Source organism: Nannospalax galili, unplaced genomic scaffold, assembly GCF_000622305.1.
Source record: "Nannospalax galili isolate Female #2095 unplaced genomic scaffold, S.galili_v1.0 scaffold1104, whole genome shotgun sequence".
Taxonomy (NCBI): Eukaryota; Metazoa; Chordata; class Mammalia; order Rodentia; family Spalacidae; genus Nannospalax; species Nannospalax galili.
Genome location: NW_008350769.1, coordinates 161809 through 179338, shown reverse-complemented (window position 1 = coordinate 179338; position 17530 = coordinate 161809). Strand labels below are relative to the sequence as shown.

Genomic DNA, 17530 nt, shown 5'->3' with positions numbered 1-17530 from the left:
AATCAGTAACTCAATAGTTTTTTAGTAGGCGCCCTGAACAAAAAACAGGACCCAAAGACTTTATTAAAAAAAAAAAAAAAAAAAAAAGTGCCAGGTGTGGTAGTATATGCTTTTAAATCTAGTACTCCAAAGGCAGAGGCAAGGCAGATCTTTGTGAGTTCGAGGTCAGCATGATCTACATAGTGAGTTCCAGGCCCAGCTGGGGCTACAAGGAGACCCTGTCTCAAAATGACAAAAAAGAAAAAAAAAGAAAGAAAACCCACACTTAGTTCTGCTGAGGCTGGTTTTCGAAAAGTGGTTCTTTTCCAGGAGGAAGTATTCAAAGTGAAGTCTGAGTTACAGGGCTAGCATAAATTTCATGTGTAATTTTCATCACCTTTTAAAAAGTCCAAATGGGTATATTTCTTCAGCTAAGTATTTAAGAAAATCATATACATTATATACTGGATATATGTGTGTGTATACACATATACATACACACACACCCCCATTTACACATAGGATTCTTTTTTCTCCTTCAGTTTTATCTTTACTCACTTTAAATGTTATGCTGAGAAACTTCTTGAAGCTTTATTAGAATTCACTGTTTTTCTTTCTTTTGTTGCCCTTGAGACAGAGTCTCACTGTGTAGCCCTGTCTGGCCTTGAACTCAGACTACCTGCCTCTGTGCTGGGATTGAAGGCATGTGCTATCATGCCCAGGTGTTCATTTTTTTTAAACTTTTGATTTTTACTATGTGTATGAGTGTTTCACCTGCATGCACTCATGCATGCAGTTCCCAAGAAGTCCAGAAGAAGGTATTGGATCTCCTGGACCTGGAGTTACAGATGGTTGTCTCTTAACTACTCTTGAAGATGATTTAGTTTGGTTCTCAGTACCTTCACTGGGAGATTCACAAGAGCCTACAACTGCAGTTTCAGGGGACCTGATACCCCCTTTGGCCTCGGTGGGCTCCTGCATGTATGTGGTGTACACACACTCATGCAGCCTCACATACATACACTTCAAAACAAAACAAAACACAATGCTGATCTAGTCTGGGCTCAAACTTGGCTCTAACACTTTCTCACTAGCTAACAGGAATTCACTGAGCCTTGGAATTCTCATCTGTATAAACAAAGATACTGCTGGGCCTGGTGGTACATGTCTGTTGGGAGGTATAGGCATGAGGAATCTGAGTTTGAGACCAGCCTGGGCAACATAGCAAGAGACTGCCTAAAAAAAAACAAAACAAAACCATGCTGGGCGTGGTGGCGCATGCCTTTAATTCTAGCACTCAGGAGGCAGAAGCAGGCAGATCTCTGTGAGTTCAAGGCCAGCCTGGTCTACATAGTGAGTTCCAGGGCTACAGGGAGACCCTGTCTCAAAAAGACCAAAAAAAAAAAAAAAAAAAAAAAAAACAAAAAAAAAAAAAAAAAAAAAAAAAAAAAAAAAAAACCCCAAAACAAACAAAAAACCAAATCAGGATGTAGGCAGATCTCTTGAGTTTGAGGCCAACCTGGTCTACACAGTGAGTTCCAGACCAATCAGGGCTACACAGTTAAGACCCTGTCTCAAAACCAAATAAACAAATTAAAAATAAACAGAAAAAACAAAAACCAGGACCAGTGAGATGGCTCATCAGGTATAAAGGTATTTGCTGCAAAGCCTGACAAACCAAGTTTGGTCTCTAAGACTCCCATGGTGGAAAGAGAAAACCAATTTCTACAAGTTGTTCTCTGACAACCCCCACCACCCCTCAAATAAGCCCAAACCCAAGGATACTGGTATTAGCTAGTACAAAGGCATGTTCTAAGAACTAAATGAATTTACGTAAAAAGTCCCCAAAAGAGTGTCTTGCATGGTAAATCCCTTTCTTGGTGTATAATCATTTTGTTCTTAGTCCTTCTAGACCTTAAGGGCTTCAACTGTCCCAAACTTGAATAGTTCACCAGAGACTGGATATCAGTTTACATTTGGCTGCATAGTCTATGTGAAAATATTACACACAAAAGTTAGGAAAAAAAAAAGGACATGGTCAATTACCTGGGTCATTCTCACGCTCTTGTGTTTCACTGATATCCTGTGTCCTCCCAGTGTTGCCCAAAGCAGGCTTAGGGACTGACACACTGACTGATGCTGAATGAGCTACCTGTGGAAAGGGACCAGGTAACTGGGGGGGAGTGGGCTGACGGGGGTGGTAAGGCACACCTGGGGGGCAGACTCGGGAGGAGAGCTGTTGCATGGCGATCATTTCAGGACTGTCCATCATGGAATCCCCTCCTTGTACCCCCCGTAGAGATTGGGAGGGTCCCCCAAATAGAGGACTTGGTGCTGGAGTTGGAGGTGGCTGCAACCGATGTCCAGCAGACTTACAGGGTGGCTGCATATACCCTGAGGAAGGAACTCCATGAGGTAGGAAGTTTGACTGTTTAGTCCACTGGTTTGGGGGGATAGGTGGTCTCATCATTCGGGTATCCATCACATGACCAAGAGTATGAGGCTGGTGAGAGTGTCCTGGCCCCAGATGGGGCTTTTCATCTGGCCCCAAGGGTCCTGGGTTTGTAGTACCATGGTTCCCATTCCAGACGGCAGAGTGTACTCGATTCAGGTACTTGAATGAATGATAAATGTGGCTGGAAGGAATTTCTGAACTCTCAGAAAAGTCTGGAGGTCGGCCTGGAGCCCCACCATGCCTGGAAGGAATAAATCCTGCCTGGAATGGAGCTGGAGCATACATGTTTCCATCTTGACTGGGACAACTCATTTGTCCAAGCTGCAAGGAGGAGGGGTGTGATCCCATGTTGGTAAGGTGTGTCAGCCCCCCACACATTGGCTTTTCTTCAGGAGCACTGAACCGGGGTCCTCGGTGGTTGCCAATTCCAACTGGAGGCTGGTAATAGAGAAGGTAAGAGACCAGAGTTAATCACACTCACAGAGCCAGACAGACCTTGAAAGATGCTTTACCTACTGGGGCAGATTTTTCAGGAAAAGAGAGTAAATTCAATTTAACCTGGGAGGAGTTGTGTCTCTTGTAGACTGTGTACCTGCATAGCAAAGGGTGGGTGCCGCTGCACAGGCTCTCCAGGTGGCACCTTGGGCACTCGGGAGGAGCCATGTAAGTTGGTGGGATCTGATCCTTGAAGAGAGCCAAATGTTCCTGGTGCTGCTGGCTTCTGAGGCAGTGAATGAAGCAGGAAGGGGGGGAGGAGAGAAAAGATGGTCATAAGGAGAGGAGAAGGGTTCCCTAGGGACTTCTTGCACTTGTGTTCTTGGAGCTAGGATCAGTTCCTGATCTTAAAGTGGCTTTTCTCTCCAGGACTGACTTTTGAAAAATTGCCTTCCCCACCAAAACCAAAGCATTTAGACATTCTGGATCCAAGTGCATCCTACAATGAATCTACCCCCTCCCCTTTTTTTAAGTTTTGAGACAGGGTCTCATGAAACCCAGGCTGACCTCAAACCTGCTGTATAGTAGAGGATGACCCCAAACTTCTGATCCTCCTGCTCCTACCACCTTTCAAGTAGTGGAATTAACAGGCATGTACTACCATACCCAGTATTATGAGATGCTGAGGATATCAAAACCCTAGCTTTGTCCATGCTAGGTAAGCACTCTACCAACTGAGTCACACCCCCAGCTCCTACAATAAAATTTTAATACTTCAGACATACCATATAGCTTATGTGCTGTGCTACTGTGCTTATTTCTTCTTTTTTTAAAAGAATTTTGTTTATTTTATGTGTATTCGTGTATTGTCTGCATGTGGGTAAGTGCACCTGTGTCATGCAATGCCCGTGGAGGCCAGAAGAGGCTGTCGGATCCTCTGGGATTGGAGTTACAGACAGTCATTAGCTGCCATGTGGGTGCTGGGATTCAAACTTGGGTCTTCTGCAAGAATAAGCAGTGTTCTTAACTGCTGAGCCATCTCTCCAGCCCCTTTCTTCTGTTTTTAAGATGAGGTCTCACTATGTTACCCTGAGCTGGTCTCAAATGAGCCTTGCAACTAAGCCTCCCAAAGAAGCCAGGAATACAGGTAAGAACCATGTCCTCTGGCCTTTTTAATCCCAAATTTTGCCCACACTGAGAATACATGGTTCAAATAACTAAGAGAGAAGAAGTTCTAAAATAAAGAAAGGATGACTGGGTTGGGAATGGGGGAATAGGGGGATTATCTTTCTTGGTAGGTAGAGACAGAAAGACCAGGAGTTCATGGCTAGCCTTGGCCTTGACTATATAATAAGGTTGAGGCTATCCTGGGCTACATAAGCCTCTTGTCTCCAAGAACAAAAGAAACAATATATAGTTATTTGAAGAGGGTATCTATGTAGTTATTTGATGAGGATGTTAAGTAACTAGCCCTTAGTTCCCTATAAGTTCACTGACTTGGAGACAATACCATAAAGCTGAGTTTTTTCTTACCATCTGGTTTAAAACAGGTGCCTGGCTAGGCACCCTGCCACAGTGCAGGGGGTGGGAAAAGCCTTGGCCATTTGATGTGCCCACCTCTGGAGGGAGCTGTGTAGAACGGCTACTCTGATCTTCTGCAGTGGAGGTGGCTCGGCGTGCAGGGGGCAGTGATTTTCCTCCATTTTCCACTGGTGGCTGCTTCCTGCTGGGCCCTTCAGAGTCTCTAGAACGGGTCCAAACATGGCTTCCGCTACTTCTCCCAGCCCGGCTACGTCTTTTTTCCCGTTTTTCATCCTCTCTGATCCAAAATTCTTCATCTGTGTCTCCATCTTCACCAGGAAAATGTTTCATCATTGCCCGATGGAAACACCGCTCTAAATTATCAGACATCTTGGTATATTCTATAAGGAAGACACAAGGACTGACCTCCAGGTACAGATTTTATAGGACACAAAAAACAATTCTTTTACAATAATAAGGAATGCAACTGGGCCCAACCCCAAGTTTAACTTACCTTAGGGGCATATTATACTGTAGGGCTATGGACATAAGATGAAGATCTGATTTCTGTACATATCCTGCTCAAGACTGTATGGCTGGGAGAGTAACTCTAGTACTTTACCTCAAACTAGGAAAATTTAATTTTAGTCCAAACTTTTTTTTTTTTTTGTCTTTTTGAGACAGGGTCTCCCTGTAGAGTCCAAACTATTTTTAAAAAATATTTTATTATTTTATGTGAATACATGTATTGCCTGCATGTATGTAAGTACATCTGTGTCGTACAATGCCCACGGAGGTCAGAAGAGGCCACTGGATCCTCTGAAACTGGAGTTACAGACACTTGTTAGGTGCCACGTGGGTGCTGGGATTCAAACCCCGTTCTTCTGTAAGAACAACCAGTGTTCTTAACCGCTGAGCCATTTCTCCAGCCCCCCAGAATGATCTTTAGGATGAGAAAGCCCATGTACTCTACTAGACTCTCTTGTCCTGCACGATGGAAGAGAACTCTTGGGGCACAATCTTCTAGGGCCTGGAACGACCAATCCTATGGCTTTTAGTGCACATTTTGTTTGCAGGTCTAATGCAAAATTTGAAGCCAGGCATGATGGCATATACCTGCAATCCCAACACTTGGAAGGCTGAGACAAGGGGACTAAGAGCTCAAGGTAAGCTTGGGCTAAAGAGTGAGACCCTGCTTCAAAAAGAAAAACAAGAAAAGTCTGAAGGACTGAAATGCACATTTCTCAAAAGCATTTACGTCATCCCCATTATAATGGCACAGAACACACACATCCAGCAACAACTCCTTCACCACTTACCACTACTTTCCCCATTGTATTTCCGACAATTCTTGAACATGGTCTTCATGTCATTCACAAATTCCTCCTTGGTACAGTATAAACCTCCATTTAATTTCTTCTCCATGCTTGAAATATCCATGGGGATCTAAAATAAAACATATAACACTTTAATGCTAAGAAAGGCATGGTGGGTCACACCTATAATCCCGGCACTGGAAGGCAGGAGGATGGACACATGTTTCAGACTAGCTGGTGCTTCAAGGCCAGCTTTGGCTACAGAGTGAAACTTTGACTCAAAACAAAACAAAACAAAAACTCTGGGCCCAGTTCACAACTGAGTACTGGATAGGGAGATGTGATCAAGTCATATCACAAGCTCCTACCATCACAGACAGAGCTACCTGCCTCCGTCCATGTCCATCCTGTCATCAAGGACTGTAGCCCAAACTGTGAGCCAAAATACATCATTCCTGAAGTGGCTTCTGTCAGATACTTAATCACAATGATGTAAACATAGCTAATGTAAAACCCAAGTAAGATAGATTTTCAAGTACAATTTCAGATACCTTAATAATCTGGTAATAGTTGGGGGCATAAGATTCATCCACAGGTTCCAAGAAGGGCCAGGAATCCTTGTGAGCTTTTACGACATCTAGAACTGAAAGCCAAAGAAGAAAACATAATTGATTCACTCACACAGCAAGATGTTCATAAGAAACATAAGAGCTAAGACTGGGAACTAACCTTTGTACATGGCAGTGAAATCATCATCCAGCTCAAAGCTGTGAATCATAAAACAAGACATTAGTTGTAACTCTGACCACCATCTCTCCTTAGCTCTTTTGGTTTAATCAGATAAGAATAGTACTTCTTACTCTATTTAGACAAGTCTAATACATATGATACTCACTGAAAATAATTTAAGGATGGAAAGCTACCATACCAAAAGAGGACTACCAGTTTCCTTATCTAAAAACAATAGAATTAAGCTGGGCGTGATGGTGCACGCCTTTATCCCAGCACTCAGGAGGCAGAGAAAGGCAGACCTGAGTTCAAGGCCAGCGTGGTCTACATAGTAAGTTCTAGGTTCCAGGACAGCTGGGGCTACAGGGAGACCCTGTCTCAAAAAAAAAAAAAAAAAAAAGAATTAGCCTAAATGACCCAGAACTTTGTGCTTTTTATTTGTGTGTGAGACAGAGTCTAACTATGTAGCCCAGGCTGGTTCAAATTTCAGATTCTGCCTCAGCCTCCACAGATTTGGGGAGTATAGAAACGGACCACATGCCTCCTTTAAAAGTAAGATGCAGGGCTGGAGAGATAGCTCAGAGGTTAAGAGCACTGAGTGCTCTTGCAGAAGACCAGGATTTGAATCCCAGTACCCACATGGCAGCTAACAACTGTCCTTAACTCCAGTCCCAGGGGACTGACCTCCATGGGCATTGCATGACATGGGTGCACTTACCTACATGTAGGCAATAAACAAACACACATAAAATAAAAAATACAATTTTTTAAAAAGCAAAAAAAATAAATAAAACATGAGGCCAGGTCTGGTGGTGCATGCCTTTAATCTTAGCACTCCAGAGGCAGAGGCATGTGGATCTCTAAGGTCAAGGCCAGCCTGGTCTATGTAGTGAGTTCCAGGCCAGCTGGGGCTGCAGGGAAACCTGTCTCAAAAAGAAAAAAACATGAGGGCTGGAGAGATGACTCAGCAGTTAAGAGCGCTGGCTGTTCTTGCAGAAGACATGGCAGCTAAGTCATCCATAACTCCAGTTCTACAGTATTCAATGCCCTCCTCTTCTGTGTTCCTTGTACATAGCACGATAGGGGTGTGCTTACATACATGTAGGCTAACACACACAATTTATTTACTATTTATTTACTATTAATTAATTTATTTATTTATTTTTAGTCTTTTTGAGACAGGATCTCCCTGTAGTTCCAGTTGACCTGGAACTCACTATGTAGACTAGGCTGGCCTTGAACTCACAGAGATCTGCCTGCCTCCCAAGTGCTGGGATTAAAAGTGTGTGCCACCACACCCAGCATATATTTTTATTTTTATTTATTTATTTACTTTGGTCTTTTTGAGACAGCTCTCCTTGTAGCCCCAGCTGGCCTGAAGCTTGCTCTATAGACCAAGTTGGCCTTAAACTCAGTGATCCACCTGCCTCTGCCTCCTGAGTGCTGGGATTAAAGGCGTAAGCCATCATGCCTGGCTCCTATTTTTATTATTTTTATATTCCATGTGTATGAGTCTACTGCTTGTATGTATGTAAGTGCAACCATGTCATACAATGCCCGCAGACGTCAGAGCAGGGCATCAGATTCCCTTGGAACTGGAGTTATGGATGGGTTGTTAGCTGCCATGTGGGTGCTGGAAACCAAACCTGGGTCCTCTGAAAGAACAGCCAGTGCTGTTAAATGCCTAACCATCTCTCCAGCCCCTTAATTTTATTTTTAATTATGTGTATTATGTTTCTGTGTGTGTGTGGGGGGGTATGTGTGTTATTTGTTGTGTGTGTGCACATGCAAATCCATCATGGCATGCATGTGGAGGTCAGAGTACCATCTGCAAGAGCTGGTTCTCTCTCTCCACCATATGGATCCTGGAGATCCAACTCAGGTCATCAGGCTTGGCTACAAGTGCCTTTACCCACTGAGCCATTTTGCTGGTCAGAGAGAAGTGCGTAACAACACTGCCAGCTGCTATTTCTGCTGCAGTTATTAAATACTCACAGGTCCTTAGTCTTCTTTCCTTCCCTCATAGGAGAATTAGGATCCAAATGGGACAGTTCTGGGGGTAGCTCCTTGCCTTGAGCCAGCAGCCACGCCCGCTCTTCCCTGAGTTTTCTCCTTTTAGCTCGATCTACAATCAACATGAACACACTCTTAAGTCAAGCCTTTGTACTTGCTACTCACGGGGCCTTCTATGCTCTTTCCTTCAGATATGCACATGGCAACCTCATTCATTTTATTCTAGTGCCACACCTTCAGAGAAAGTGTGTGACAATCCCAGTTAAATGTCACTTTATTGGTGAAACTCCTTATTTTAACTTTGAGACAGGTTTCACGTACTCCCGATGACTCTGCTATGTAGCCATAGCTGGCCTTGAATTCTTGATCCTTCTGTCTTAGTCTTCCAAATGCTGGATTACATGAACCTGCTTTATTCTTCAGAGCACTCAAACACTACCTATACTTGCAAAGCATTTATTTATAAACTTCACAAAATAGGTTTTTTTTTTTTTTTTCCCCATTACCATAAACCTAGAACAGTGCCTGGTACAGAACAGATGCTCAAAAAATAAAGTCCTTTTAAAGAACAATGTGAGCTGGGTATGGTAACTTATTCCTATGACCCTGGCACTTGAGAAGCTGAGGCAGGAGGATCGCTGCCAAGTCTGAGGTCAACCTGAGCCACAAAACAAGAGACTCTGTCTCAGACAGATAGACACTCTCTCTCACAAAGACAATGGTGTAACCTGTAAGAATCCACCGAAAAATACAGAATCAGCTGAGCGTGGTAGTGTATGCCTTTAATCCCAGCACTCCAGAGGCAGAGGCAGGCAGATCTCTGTGAGTTCAAGGCCAGCTGGGGCTATAGGGAGACTGTCTCAAAAAAAAAAAAAAAAAAAAAAAAAAAACCCAAAAAAAAAAAAAAAAAAAAAAAAAAAAAAAAAAAAAAAAAAACAAACCCAAACAAACAAATAAAGAAAAACAACAACAAAAAAAGAAAAATACAGAATCACATTGATAAACACAAGGAAGGGAGAAGGTTGAGAAGGACTGAGAGAAGGCCATATATTTACTTAGAAAAAGAAAACCATTGGTATACATTCAAAGATGACAGCTGATCTGTTATTTTGATATACCAGGTTCAGCTGATAAGCACAGTGGCTATCCAAGAAACTTATCTGTTGCTCTGTAAAACTATAAGACAGAAGAAAAATCATATTACACCAAGACTAGTGCTTGGGTCTGAGAAAACTACTCTGTACTAGAATAAGACTAATGGTAACAATGCAGACACAAACACCACCATATGAAAATAAAATTCTGTGTTAGAAATGTAGCTCAGTTGGTAGACAGCTTGCCTGGCATGTAGAGAGCCCTGAGTTTGATACTCAGCATTACATAAGCTGGGAGTAGTGGTGCCCATCTGTAATTCCAGCACCTGAGAGGCGAAGGCAGGAGGAAATTCAAGAGTTTGTCAATGCCAGCCTGAGCTATATAGACCATGTCTTAAAAAACACCACAAACCCGGCTGGAGAGATGGCTCAGCGGTTAAGAACACTGGCTGTTCTTGCAGAAGACCCAGGTTCGAATCCCAGCACCCAACATGGCAGCTGACAACTGTCCGTAACTCCAGTTCCAGGGGATCCGATGGCCTCTTCTATCCTCCATGGGCATTGAACGACACGGGTGCACTTACCTACATGCAGGCAATGCACTCATACACATTAAAAAAACGACAACAACAACAAAAAAACCCATAAACCCATGGGGCTAGAGAGATGGCTCAGTGGTTAAAAGCACTGACTATTCTTACAGAGGACTTGGGTTTGGTTCCTAGTACACACGGCAGCTCACAACCATCAGGAACTCCAGTTCTAGTGATCCAATGCCTTCATCTGTCCTCTGCAGGCACTTACACATATGCAGGCATTACACTCATACACATAACATAAAAATAAAATAAAATATTTTTTAAAAAGTATGAATTTAGGTGGAAATCATTATCTGAAAGGAAACTCACTGTCTCCTATACGTTGTGATACTGGCTACAACAGGACAGAGGTGAGAGATGCTGCTAAACATCACAAAATGTACTCATACACATAATAAATATTACAAAAACAGAAGCCACAATAAATCTGTCCCTGTAATTTTTCTTTTTTTGATCCTTTTGAGACAGGGTCTCCCTGTAGCCCAGGTGGCCTGGAACTAGCTATGGAGACCAGGCTGGCCTCAATCAAGTGCTGGAACTAAAGGTATGTACCACTATGCCCGCCAAAGACTTTCATTTTTGAGACAGATCTCAAGTAGGCCAGGCCTATGAAACCAGTTGTCATCAAGGCTTCAGAATTTTCTTCTATTCTATATAATACATGTAGGACACAGGAAAAATCCAAATGAAAAGGTACTGAAAGGCATAGCAAAAATGACAAATACACACGGCTTTAACAAGAATGTAAAAGGAGTAAGACTAGACACAGAAGCCAGGCGTGGTAGCACATGCCTTTAAACCCAGCTTTTAGGAGGCAGAGGTAGGCAGATCTCTGTGAGACTGAGGCCATACTGGTCTACACAGAGTTCCAGGCCAGCTGGGGCTATAGGGGTGCCCTGGCTTGAATTAAAAAAAAAAACACCCAAAAACTAGATTCAGAAAAATATGACAGAATAAAATTCACAAGACATTTAAATAGAGATGGTCAGAGATAAAGATGAGCCTGACTTGATCCAGCCTTGGCTGCCAGGAGGATGTTCTCACTCTTGAACCTCTCTAGGCTGGGCAGAAGACCTACATACCTTCCACAGCCTTGACCTTTTCCTCCAACTCCCGCTTCCTCTCCTCTTTCAACATCTGTTCCTGTTCCTTCTTCTGCACTGCCAGGAGAATTTGCCGTTCTTCCTCCTCCTCCTTGCGCTTCTGTTTCTCTATCCTGGTGAGCACAGGCGTCTCCTGCAATAAGCCAACAGGCACATGGAGGTCAATGGACAACAATGCAGACCAGCTCTTCCCAATTTTGGGACTCCAGTATATCCAAGAGATATTAGCACACAGAGGATTTACAAACTGACTTTATTACCTGTGAAATGTGTCTGTCTCTCTATATAAATACACTAAGATTAAAACAATGGGAGGCACAGACTCTAGCATTGAGGATTATGAATCAGAGGCTAGCCTGGGGTATAGCCAAGTCCCTTTCTCAAAAACAAAACAAAACAAAACAAACTCCACAATAAAAGCAGGGTCTGGGGAGATGGCTCAGCAGACCTGGGTTTAGTACCCAGCACCCAAAGTGGCGGCTAACAACCATCCTTTACTCCAGCCCCAGGGGTTCTGACACCCTCTTCTGCCTTCTTTGGGCACTGCATGTATGGATGCACTTATACACATGTAGGCAAAACACTTATACAAATAAAATAAAAATAAAAACTCATTATATAGCTCAAGCTGATCCTGAAAGCTCACTATACCTGAAGCCTAGTTGGGAGTGTGATGCTTGCTTTGACAGGTTTACTTCAGCACGGAGAAGACAGAAGAACCTTCTATATTAAGTAAATTACCTCAAGGCTTCTATTGTGGACATTGTATAAGTGGCCTTTATGCAGAGTGAACAAAGATGAATACAGAATGTTATTTAGAGTTTTCATTTAACACTGAAACTGCTTCTGATTAATTTTTTTCTTTTGTGGTTCTTTTTGTTAATTTTATTATTTTTATTTTATGTATATATGTGTGTTGCCTGCATGTAAGTAAGTGTACCCGTGTTATGCAATGCCCACAGATGTCAGAAGAGGCTGTCGGATCCCCTGGGACTGGAGCTATAGACAGTTGTTAGCTGCCATGTGGGTGCTGGCATTTGACCCCGGGTCTTCTACAAGAACAACCAGTGTTCTTAACCACTGAGCCATCTCTCCAGCCCCCTCTTTTGTGGTTCTTTAAACCAGTTTAAAGGTTTATTTTATTTATGTTTATATGTCCATGTCTGTGTGAGTGTATGTGACTTGTGTGCTAGTGACCAAGGAGGCCAGAAGGTGGGGTTGGATTCCCCAGAGTTGGAGTTACTGGCAGTCATGAACCTCCCAACATGGGTGCTGGGGACTAAAAGCTCAGGTCCTCTTCTAGAGCAAGAAGCTCTCTTATCCACTGTCATCCCTCCTTTGAAATGAATTTAAGATTCTCACTTACAGATGGTTTTGCCTGGGAAGTTTTCAGTTAGCAGTTCACCTGCCTGTCTTCCTGTCTTCCTTCCTTCCTTCCTTCCTTCCTTCCTTCCTTCCTTCCTTCCTTCCTTCCTTCCCTCCCTCCCTCCCTCTCTTACTCACTCACTCACTCACTCACTCACTCACTCACTCACTCACTCATTCATTTTCTTCACAGACAGGGCCTCAGGCAGCAGGGGTTGTCCCAGAACTCCTGTCTTCCTGCCTCCATCACACCTGGCTCAATGTCAACTAAAAAATTTATTTAATTTGTGCCTGTCTGCCTGTATAGATGCACATGTGTATGCATGTGTGTGTCTAAGGGTATGTTTATGTTGTAATGTGTGTAGAGATGAGATGACAACTGACAGGAACTGGTTCTCTCCTACCATGTGGATCCTGGGTATCGAACGCAGGTTGATGGCTTGGTGGCAAGCACTGACCCATCTCCCTGGTCCTCAATGTCATTTTTGTAACTCAAATTCTTTTAGTCTTATTTCAAAGCCAAAACCAAATCAAACTAAACCACGACAAAAAAGAAAAACAGCTCCTCTTCCCCAGGAAAAGAGAATGCACAAAGTCAAACTCTGGAATAATAGATTAAAAAAACAAAAAACAAAAAACTAACCACTGTTAATTATGTACATAACATATCCATTAGTGGTCCATGTAACACTGTACTCATTAAGGAGCCCCAGCAGAAGAGAGTACCCTAAAATCTTCATTTACAACATGAGTAGGCAGATGAACTGCTAATATTTTGCAAGGATAGATCTTTTAAGACTGAATCTCTGGTCATTGCCTCCTAAGTAGCTAACAGTGAGGGGCCTTTCCTGCATTTCACCAGTAACCCCTACACCTCCACCCTATTCCCTGGTCTTTATTCCAACATCCTGGTAAAATCTTCACCCAGCTGAGAACATGATGGACCAGATCACAGAAATCAAGGCAAAAGAAACCAACTTGCCTTCCTTCTAATATAATGCTGGAAGGCATCAAATGACTATCACAGCAAGGAAAGGGAGGAAATAATTTCATTCAAAAAATTGAATAGCTGCTTGCTTAGTGGGTGCAAACACATAAACTAGGCCTAGTGGTGCATAGATGTAATTCTAGTACTCAGGAGGTAGACACAGGAATACAAGATCATCCTCAGGTACACAGTTTAAGATTAGACTGAACTCTTAGAAAAATGGGCTGGAGAGATAGCTCAGCAGTCAAGAGTATGTACTGCTCTTATAAAGACCTAAGTTCAATTCCCCTGGGAATCCCACGTCATGTGTCACACAATTACCCATAACTCCAAGAGATACAACACTTCTGGCCTCCATGGACACCTATATTCATGTGCACATACCCTCAACACAGATAGACACACATAATAAAAATTTAAAGACAAAAATCAAACATATATACATACCCCTACCCCTCACAGGTCAGGAAGTAAGAGATGTTTGCCAAAATGCTTCAATGATCTGGGCTTAATTCCAGGAACCCACATATTGGAAGGATAGAACTGAATCCCCAAAGTTGTCCTCTGACTTCCACCCTCATAGGCTGTGCTTCATGCATCTCCACCCCCAACCAAAATAGTAAGTGTAAAAAATTTAAACTTTTAAGTAAAAGAAATATTAGGTCTCTAAAGAGTTGATCTAGCAAACAAACACAAGGACTCCTGATTTTTTTTTCTACTTCCCAAGTGCTGGAATTATAGGCATGTCCACTTTTAATCCCAGCACTCGGGAAGCACAGGCAGGTGGATCTCTGAGACAGAGGCCAGCCTGGTCTACACAGTGAATTCCAGGCCTACTGGGGCTACAGGAAGACCCTGTCTGAAAAAAAGAACAACATAATAAAAAATATAATATAAAATCTACATTAATATATATGCTAAGTACAGAAGATATAGTAATTGAGTGATCTGAATGGATAGTATCTTTAAAACTCAATAAAAGTTCTCCATATCTCTGCAGATCAAGGATAAGAACCCACACCTGCCTTGGTTTCTCTGTCTTTGCTTGTGGCCTCTTATCTATTGGTGCATTTTTTTATTTACTTATTTGGTTTGTTTGTGTGAGACAGGGCCTCACTGCTGGCTGTCCTGGAACCTGCTGTGTAGAACAGACTGGCATTGGACTTGCAGAGAACATTCTGCTTCTCTCCAGAGGTAGGACTACAAGGCTGAGCCACCACACCTCTCAGGTCACTTTCTCAGTATTGCCAGGACAGGTGAAAACTCATCTTTGCCCCACATTTCCCAGAACTTGTCATGTATCACACATTCAGCTGTTTCCCACCTCATGTAACTCTCAACAACTGTTTTACTTAAACATCTGAAGCTAGGCATGGTGGCCCATGTCTTTAATCTAATCCCAGCACTCTATAAGTAAACGCAGGTGGATCTCTGTTAGAAACCAACCTGGCTACAAGGTGAGTTCCAGGACAACTGGGGCTATAGGAAAAACCCTGTCTCAAAAGACACACACACACACACAAGTGCACACCATGTATCAAGAGTTTGGAGAATTTCTGTGCTATGTGCTAATTTTCATCATTCTTTTGTAGGTTTTTTTTTTTTTTTTTGGTCTTTTTACAGGGTCCCACTGCAGCCCCAGCTGACCTGGAACTTGCTCGGTCTACTTGCTATGTAGAGCAGGCTGGCCTTGAACTCACAGAGATTTACCTGCCTCTGCCTGAGTGCTGGGACTAAAGGTGTGGGCCACCATGCATGGCATTTTTGTAGAGTTTTAATTATTAAAGAACCCATGGGCCAGCAAGATGGTTCAGGAGATAAAAGGTGCTTGCTGCCAAGCCTGAGAAACTGACATGGGTCCCACAGGATGGAGAAAACTGATTCCTTTTTTGTACGATGTCCTCCAACCTCTACACATGCAATTTGGCATGCATGACCTCCAAATTAAATAAACAAATGTAACAGTATTAATAATAAACCCATACAACAAGATGAACAAAAAAAACAATCCAAAAGCTGGGCGTGGTAGAGCATGCCTTTAGTCCCAGCACTCAAGGAGGCAGAGGCAGGCATAGTGAGACCCTGTCTCAAAGAGTAAAAAAAAAAAAAAAATCCCAAAATTACTAACATGTGTGTGTGAATTTGATACTGTTTCTAAAGATTTATTTTATTATTTTTAATATTTTATTATTTTTATTTTATGTGTATGCATGTATTGCCTGCATATAGGTAAGTGCACCCATGTTGTGCAATGCCCACAGAGGTTGGAAGAGGTTGTTGGATCCCCTGGGACTGGAGTTACGGACAGGTGTTAGCCGCTATGTGGGTGCTGGGATTTGAACCTGGGTCTTCTGCAAGAAAAGTCAGTGTTCTTAACCTCTAAGCCATCTCTCCAGCCCCAGATTTATTTTATTTTTATGTATGTGTGTATGTCTCTCTTTGTGGGCATGAACACATGACTACTGATGCCCACAGATGCCCAAAGAGGGCACTGAATCTCCCTGAGCTGAATAGGTGGTTGTTAGCCACCCAGTGTGGCTGCTGGGAACCAAAATCTGGTCATCCCCAAGTGCTCTTAACCACTGAGCCATCTCTCCACCTCCTCATACTGTCAGTCTTATATTGCCATTTTTTTTTTTTCTTTAAAAGGGGTCAGCTCACTGGGCACAGTGGCGCACACCTTTAATCCCAGGCAGAGGCAAGAGGGGCACTGGAAGTTAAAAGTCAGCCTGCTCTATATAGTGAGATCCTATCTTAAAAACCAAAAAGCATGCCGGGTATGATGGCACACTCCTGTAATCCCAGCATTTGGGAAGGGGTGGGGCAGATTCAGGCAGATCTCTGAGTTCGAGGCCACCCTGGTCTACATAGTGAGTTCCAGGCCAGCTGGGGTACAGGGAGACACTGTCTCAAAAAGACAAAACAAAAAACAAAACCCCACAAAGTATCAGCTGCAAATGAGATAGTGGTTGGCATTTAAATGCTTTATGAGCAAGAAAGAGGCCCACTAGAATCACTAGGGCATTTTAATGAGAAGCTTACAAGGACCACCACCATGAAATCCTCCAAGGGACTATTATATTAACTAGAAGTTTTGGTTGAAGCAGTGCCTGGGCTCTGTACCCTAAGGCATGGGTCCAGACTCACTGTATCACCCTTATCACCAGGAGCACATTTGAGACTCTGCTTCCATAAACAGCTCCTTAGATACCCACAGTATTCAGTTCAGGGCCTCCTGACAACGTTACCCCAGAAAGCCCTAACCGTGGGTTTATCAGTGTCCCTGCACTGATATTTTCCCCAGAAGTCACAATTAAAGACTCTTTGAGGCCATTAAGATTGGACTACTGGGTGATCAACACCTGCATACACAGAAAGTCTTAAGATTTTCCGCTCTGGAAACAAAAGCACAACTCACACTATTAGTGTTTCTCCCAGATAGAAGGACTTACAACAGACACTTCAAATCTCTGCATTGTGTTGTTTCCTATACTTCAAACTAAACAGAATTTAAAACAACCCATCAGGCATAAAAGCAGCAATGTGAGTGGCCGATGCTAAACTTCTGCTTGCAGCTATGAAGAGTTTCAGTGGCACTCAGCTGAAACTGAGCAATCTGAGGTGTGAAATAGGGCACTGAGGACTGCCTGAAGTGATGAGCCAAAAAAAGCTTCCAAGAAGGTATTAAGGTTAAAGGGAGACAAGAGAATCCATCAAGGTAAGAGGAACTGGAAAACTCTTCAGACACACATTAGATAGCAACCACCAAAGGCTACTCCCAAGCTAAGGACCACAGCAAGCCAATCACTGTAGAACTGTCAACTCTAACATACCTAGAAGAAGCCAAGTGAGGTGGTGCATACCTCCCAGCATTCAGGAGACTGAGGAAAATTTTGAGTTTGAACCAGGCTGGGCTACATAAATACTCTGTGT

At 43.0% G+C, this 17530-nt stretch overlaps 1 protein-coding gene across 1 annotated transcript in view; it reads right to left on the bottom strand.

Moving 5' to 3' along the window:
• LOC103745891 (cat eye syndrome critical region protein 2 homolog) overlaps positions 1-17530 on the bottom strand; it is a 155105-nt gene that overhangs the window by 10201 nt on the left and 127374 nt on the right. The window contains exons 9-16 of the mRNA XM_008847902.3: positions 11224-11377; positions 8431-8560; positions 6436-6473; positions 6258-6349; positions 5710-5836; positions 4403-4791; positions 3027-3155; positions 2026-2872 (exon numbers count right to left, since the gene is read on the bottom strand). Of these exons, the coding sequence (XP_008846124.1) occupies positions 2026-2872; positions 3027-3155; positions 4403-4791; positions 5710-5836; positions 6258-6349; positions 6436-6473; positions 8431-8560; positions 11224-11377 (1906 nt within the window). The remainder of the gene's footprint in view (positions 1-2025; positions 2873-3026; positions 3156-4402; positions 4792-5709; positions 5837-6257; positions 6350-6435; positions 6474-8430; positions 8561-11223; positions 11378-17530) is intronic.